At 34.6% G+C, this 6682-nt stretch overlaps 1 protein-coding gene across 1 annotated transcript; it reads left to right on the top strand.

The window, feature by feature from the left end:
• The first annotated feature begins 2017 nt into the window (after positions 1-2017).
• LOC149257692 (uncharacterized) lies at positions 2018-3056 on the top strand. Its single transcript, XM_089370063.1, has one exon. It carries the CDS (start codon positions 2073-2075, stop codon positions 2829-2831), a length of 759 nt encoding a protein of 252 aa, XP_089226189.1. The 5' UTR covers positions 2018-2072; the 3' UTR covers positions 2832-3056.
• The last annotated feature ends 3626 nt before the right edge of the window (positions 3057-6682 follow it).

Here is a 6682-nt window from a genome sequence, read left to right as displayed (position 1 = left end):
CTCAAAGATAAAGCAAACCGCTCTCATGTGTTGACAAGCAAGAGTTGATGCAAATATTTAAGATGATGAAAACCGAGCCATCATACTGGATGGGACTCCCACACCAAATGGTGTTAGGTCTAGTTGGGACTTCATACCGGGGTGATCCCATAAATGTTGGTGGGTCCAACACTATCAATATTTCTGGCGCTAGAAGGAAATTAATATAGCAAATATTAGAACGAATTCTCATGAGCTCCATAGTGAAACAGGTCGTTTGGCAGTTCCTAAAACGCCATGGATGGAAAGGATCTGCCATCTATGTGAGAATAGGAACATAAACCACTTCCTCTTAGAGTGCCTCGCGTACAACCACATTAGATCTCAGTTTCATAATCTTTGTCACAATACTGACCTTCGTAGCCTTTTACAATGTCAAAATTATACTGAGCCGGAGGCTTCTCTCCAAGCTTTTTGAGCACAAGAATAAAATCTTAAATCAAAATAAATAATTTGTTTCTTTACGTCCGATAGACCAAAGTTTGGTCTTAGCGGACGTTAACCATCATCATCATCATCATCATTATAATATTATTTTTTTAATAAAATATATAAAATTATAAAATATTTATTTGTAAAATTATGATAATTTTATGTGGTATAAAATTATGTTTATAAGAATTTTCATTTTGAAATAAGTTTTTGGAATTTTAATTTAAGTATCAATAATTATTAGGTGGATGTAAGGATTAAATTTCCCTAGAATATTTTCAAATATTTATAGTATTATACAAATGATTTATTTGCAAACTAGTATGTTTTTTTTCTCTTTTAATTAAATTTATTAATTAAACAAATATCATATGAAATGAGTTATAATTTTTTTGGCATGTGGTATTGATAAGCCATGGTATTGTAATAAAGCATGTTTACATATACAAAAATCTCCATAATAAAGCATAGGTGAATCTACATGGTTAAGAATCTTCTTGCATAGTTTTTTGCAATGTATATATGTTTATTTTATATATTAATTTTTTTTATCATTATTGATAAGTATTATCATTTTAATTAAAGTTATAGATTAGTTAATTTTTATTATAATATTGATAAGCGATAGTATTATAATAAAGTCTATTTACATATTCAAAATGTCCACAATAAAATAGAGGAGAATCTAATCGTGACAGGTTTTTTTCTACGATGTATATATATATATATTCATCTTATATATTATTTTTTTTATAATTAATGATAATTATTATAATTTTAATTAGAATTAAAATTTAGTTAATTTTTTTAATTTTTTTAATTTTTGCAACTTGAGATGTATGATGAAGTGTTTTGATGTTTATTATTGTTTGATGCTTATAATAAGCATCAAAACATTTACTTTATAATACATCTTACTTTGCTAAAATTACAAAAATCATAAAAACTAAATAAATTATAACTGTATTGTTATTATTATTAATTATAAAACTTTTAGTATGTAATATGGAACAAAGATTCCTATCCATGAAAATTTATTTTCATTTTAAAATAAAAAAAATTAATCTGTAAATCATGAACTAAAACCATGGCTTATAAATGCCATGTGCTTAAAAACTCAAAACTAAACTAAAACCATGACTTATCCATACCATGTGCCAAAAAAATCAAAACTCACTTTTTAATATATACGAGAGTGAGAGTGACTAAATGACTCACTTACCATGTGCCAAAAAAATCAAAACTCACTTTTTAATATATACGAGAGTGAGAGTGACTAGATGACTCACTTTTTAATAAGTTTGAGTGACTAGATGACTCACTTTTTAATATATATATGAGAGTGAGAGTGACTAGATGACGAATACAGTGTAAAGAGTCGACCAAAAATAATGGCGCCGTGACGATGGCGGCTGCAGTTGGTTCAACTTTGAAGTCCATTCAAAAAGCACGCGTGGGCAACTTGCCAGGATAATGATGATGCATTGTATGTACCACAAATGGAAATGGAAACGATTGCTTTATAATCCCCTCCATTACTTCGCCAATGGTAAACGGAAACCAGTGCTTTATGTTCCTCACTTCCTTCACAGTCGATTGAAATGGAAATGAATCCATCTGAATGGGAAGATTGGCCAGAAAGCGCGATGGAGATTAGAGCAGCGGAGAGCACCAATATGTTGGAGTTGATTCGTCACCATTTGCTGGATGATGTGGAGGACGATTTAGATATTGAAGATGTAGTGGATCATCACCCACCACAAAATTACACATCATCATATTCAGTATCCATTTCGCCAGCAGTCATCACCAGCGCCACCTGGGATTATATCCACGCAACTGCCACTGCCACCGCCAGCGGCTTGTGCCAAAATTGCAGCTGTGAATCCACATCAGAAGACAATAACAATGAAGTCACACAACACTTTTCTTCTACTTCTTCTGTATCCGCAGTTATAAGAAGAGCAGAGGCCGTAAATGTGAAGGTAAAGCCACAGCCACGGGAAGAGCAGAGTGGAGAGGTGAAGCAGATGAGCGGAGCCAGGCACTACAGAGGAGTCAGGCAGCGGCCATGGGGTAAATTCGCAGCTGAAATCAGAGACCCCGTCAAGAAGGGGACCAGAATTTGGCTCGGCACTTTCATCACCGCCGAAGAGGCTGCTCTGGCATATGACCGCGCCGCCTTCAGAATGCGCGGAGCCAGGGCTGTCGTTAACTTCCCCCTCTCTTTCAATTCCAGTACAGAAAATGAATCGGCCGGAGGTCACATGGCGCACAAGAGGAAGAGAGGCAAAGAAGAAACGGCTGACGGTGGTACGGACTGCAGTCGTAGGAGCCGCAGAAATGGAAGCAGAAGCTGAAACTCCGGCAATGGATGAGCGTCGATAAATTTAATCATTTTATTAATAATATGATTATGAGACTGAAGTGGTAATATCCAACGATCTTCTGAAAATGCATTTCCCATATTTGCTAGGCCTACTTAAAACAATCAAAATTGAATTGTACTCTGAATTCCGTTGTTTACATTGCATGATTGTAGTGAAAAGGTCAGATTATAATTTTAATGAGTATTAAGTATTGTAGTACAATGTTTAACGATAAATATCATTGAGAGTGCTCTTGGTTTTGGGGAATGATGATGACTTCTAGCAATTGGCATTAAAGTGGTGCTGCCAAAAATAATGTTTGAGAGAATGGGTTGCTACTTCAGGCTCGTGAACGTGACAGCCCATACATGGTCCCGTGCCTGGGTTTTGTCCTTCCTCTTCTACAGGACTGGAATTTGATTTTGTTTTTTTTTTTTTTTTCAATCAAAAGTGATTGGCAAAAAAAATTGTAATGGTAACTTTGATGCGTAGGTTTTTGCATTTATCAATCAAAAGGGATTGACAAAAAAAAATTGTAACCGTAACTTTGATGTGTAAGTATTTAAGTTGACACTAATGATTTATAATGAGTGATTTAAATTTTAATTAATAATTATTTTATGATGATGATGGCGGTTAACGTCCATTGAGACCAAACTTTGGTCTATTGGACCTAAAGAAACGAATTATTTAGTTTGATTTAAGATTTTATTCGTATACTCAAAAAGCTTGGAGAGAAGCCTCCCAAGCTCACTATAATTTAATTTTGACATCGTAAAAGGCTAGGAAGGTGAGTATTGCAACAAAGATTATGAAACTGAGCTCTAATATGGCTATACGCAGGGCACTCTAAGATGCACTAATTTTCATCCTTGATGTTCATGTTCTCACAGAGATCGCAGATCCTTTCCATCCATGGTGCTTTAGGAATTGCCCAACGACCCGTTTCACTATGGAGCTCATGAGAGTTCGTTCTAATCTTGGCTATATTAATTTTCTTCTTTGAGCTAGTTAAAACAGAGAGATACTTTTGATCATCTATGGTGGGGTTGATGACCTCCTTATAATAACTTAATTTTCTTTTAGCTGCTAAATCTTTCTCACACCATGTTTTTTCTTTGAACTTAGAAGTAACAATATTTTTAATGTTATTAATGTTTTGCAGTGCAACATTCTCGTCGATCTCCCAAAGGTTTAACCAAGCCCTTGTGTCTTTATACCAACCCCGTTTGAGCCTTAGGTGGCTTTGGCTAGAATTTAAAGCTAGCTTAGGAAGTCTATGGTCTCCTATGTTATTGAGTTTGTGCTTGTACAACAAAAGCCTAGTCATAGCTAGGCTCTCGATAGAGGAAAGACCCACTTCTATAAGGAGAATACGATATGGTGTATTGCTTTTAATTTTGAGGTTATACGTTATAAAACGCTTCTGTATTTGCTCAATCTTTCTCTAGGATTCTTTAGAGATGCTGCAACCCGAAGCCTCACATCCATATAAGATAACAGGAGTGACTAAAGTTTCGAAGAGGAACTTCTTTCTATCCCACATTACAAGGTTTGCTGTTTTACAATTATTTTCAAGACCAAAATAAGCTTTCCACCCCCCATTAATCCTTTTCTCAATGCTATAGTTCCAATTGAGCTTGTGATGAATATCAATTCCTAGGTACTTGTAAGAAGACACTTCCTCCAAGTTATTATTGTCATACATAAAATTAGCGTAAGTGTCCTTCTTGGATTTGATAATCATAACTTTTGTTTTGTCATTGTTAACAGTGATACCCATGGTAGAGCAGCAATACTTAACATGCAACAACTTGATTGATGTACATTAAATATTTAGGTACAATTTTGATTATACTTGATTGATGTATGTTAAATATTTAGGTACAATTTTGATTAGGAATGTTGACAGTTTTAATGATATTAAATGAGAAAAAAAAAGTCTTTTATCAGATTGTGTATATTATTAAGATGTTGTTATCTAGATTATGTTGATTAAATTAAGTTTGAGTATTTTTTTGACAATAATTTTTTTTGTAATTTTTATTTTCATTTTTTACGATAAATTTAAATTCGATAAAAATAAACTATAATGTAAATTAATTTATTTATTCTTAAAACAATATTAAATATAATATATTATAAGATTAAATAAACAAATATATATAATATAATAATAATTAAATTATATTTCAAAAATTAAAATTTTATATCTATTTTGTGGATGACGGTTACAAAGTCTAAAAAGTTGCAAAGGACTGAATTAACAACCCTGAGAAAATATCCAATCAAAGGCACTGATACTAAGGAATGAGTGGAAGCAGAAGGAGGGGAGAGATATCCTCCTACAAGAATGTTGTGACCAGTAATTGCAGCAAGGAAAATAGAGCGGCGACAGATCATGAAGTCGTGGGAGGAGAAAAGGAAACCTCTGTGAGGGGGAAGAAGTGGCAAACAAGGATGAAGGGCTATTGTTTGCCAAGAGCCACAATGAAACCAATATTCGTCATTATGAATAATACGTTGGAATCCTACCAGAATTTTATGAAAGATCATGCATTAATATGCAAGTTTATAGGAATTTGGCCATCAGAGAAAGATATCATCAAATGGATCTATCAGAAATGGAAACCAAAATTTCACATAGATCTAAAGCAGGGGGCTCGAGTTTTTTTCACAGTAATTTTCACAAACCTGGAAGACAAGGAGAGGGCCTTCATAAACGGGCCTTACTTCTATTGTAATATGGGACTTTTTATGAAATTTTGGGAGGAATATTACAACCCAAATTAGGAAATGTCATGGAAACCCTAATATGGGTTCATTTGTTCTCCTTTCCACTGGATTTTTCGAATACTAAAATCTCAAAGTGAATAGGAAATACCATAAGAAGATTCGTAAAAGTAGCAGACACCACATGAAAAGGATACCATATATTTTACACCAGAATCTACGTCTATATGAACATCACCAAGGCTCTTCTGGAATACATCGAACTAGAGTACCAAGATGAAGTATGGAAGCAACCACTCGATTATGAGCATGTCTTGTTCAGATGCAGGAGGTGCCATGAATATGGCTACCTGTTTAGAGATTTTCCGCTCAATAAGATACCTAACACAGAGCAAGAAGTAAAACATAAGAGATTAAGCCTCAAGAGCATAAAGATGACTTCCAACAGGTAAGAAATCATAAAAGAAATGCTAAAACCCAGTCTGAAGTTAGTCCAAAAATCCAACCTAGGAGACATACCAATAGTAATAAATTCGAAGTCCTGGCAAATATGAACAAAGAATCTAGGGAGCATGGGAAAAAAGAGCAAGCAAAAGGAATAATGGCACCCTAGAGAAGGAATTCCAAAAATAAAATAAAAGTGCAAGGGGAGCCAAAAGAGAAGGAAGAGGGTGAGGCCACGGAGGAAAAGGAGAATATGGATGTAGACGGTGTAGAAGAGGAGCTTAGTACAGAGGAGGTAGTACTAAAAAAATTGCTGAATGAATGGAAGAACCTGGATGAACGGTTCATACTGGGAGACGAAAAAAGGTTATATAGAGAAACATTTTAGAAATTCCAAGCTTAACAAAAGTAAGAGCGATTGGAGCAGCAGGGAGCTTCAAATCCCCAATGTGATAATGGACCAGATCATGGCCCAAAGGGGAAAGGCCGAAAGGAGGAAAGGGACCTTACAAGAATCAATACATATGGTTGGGGATCTGTTAGTAAACTCAGGAAGAGTGTTATTGCTTTCACCAGTGTTCCATCAAATCAACAAACCCTACCAATGAAAGTAATCTCCTGGAATATGAGAGGCCTCAATAGCAGAGGCAAACAAAGATATCTTA

This window comes from Pinus tabuliformis, chromosome 6 (assembly GCF_031772625.1).
Source record: "Pinus tabuliformis cultivar Carrire ecotype Pingquan chromosome 6, CPIR1, whole genome shotgun sequence".
Classification (NCBI taxonomy): Eukaryota; Viridiplantae; Streptophyta; class Pinopsida; order Pinales; family Pinaceae; genus Pinus; species Pinus tabuliformis.
This window is presented reverse-complemented; position numbering and strand designations above follow the sequence as displayed.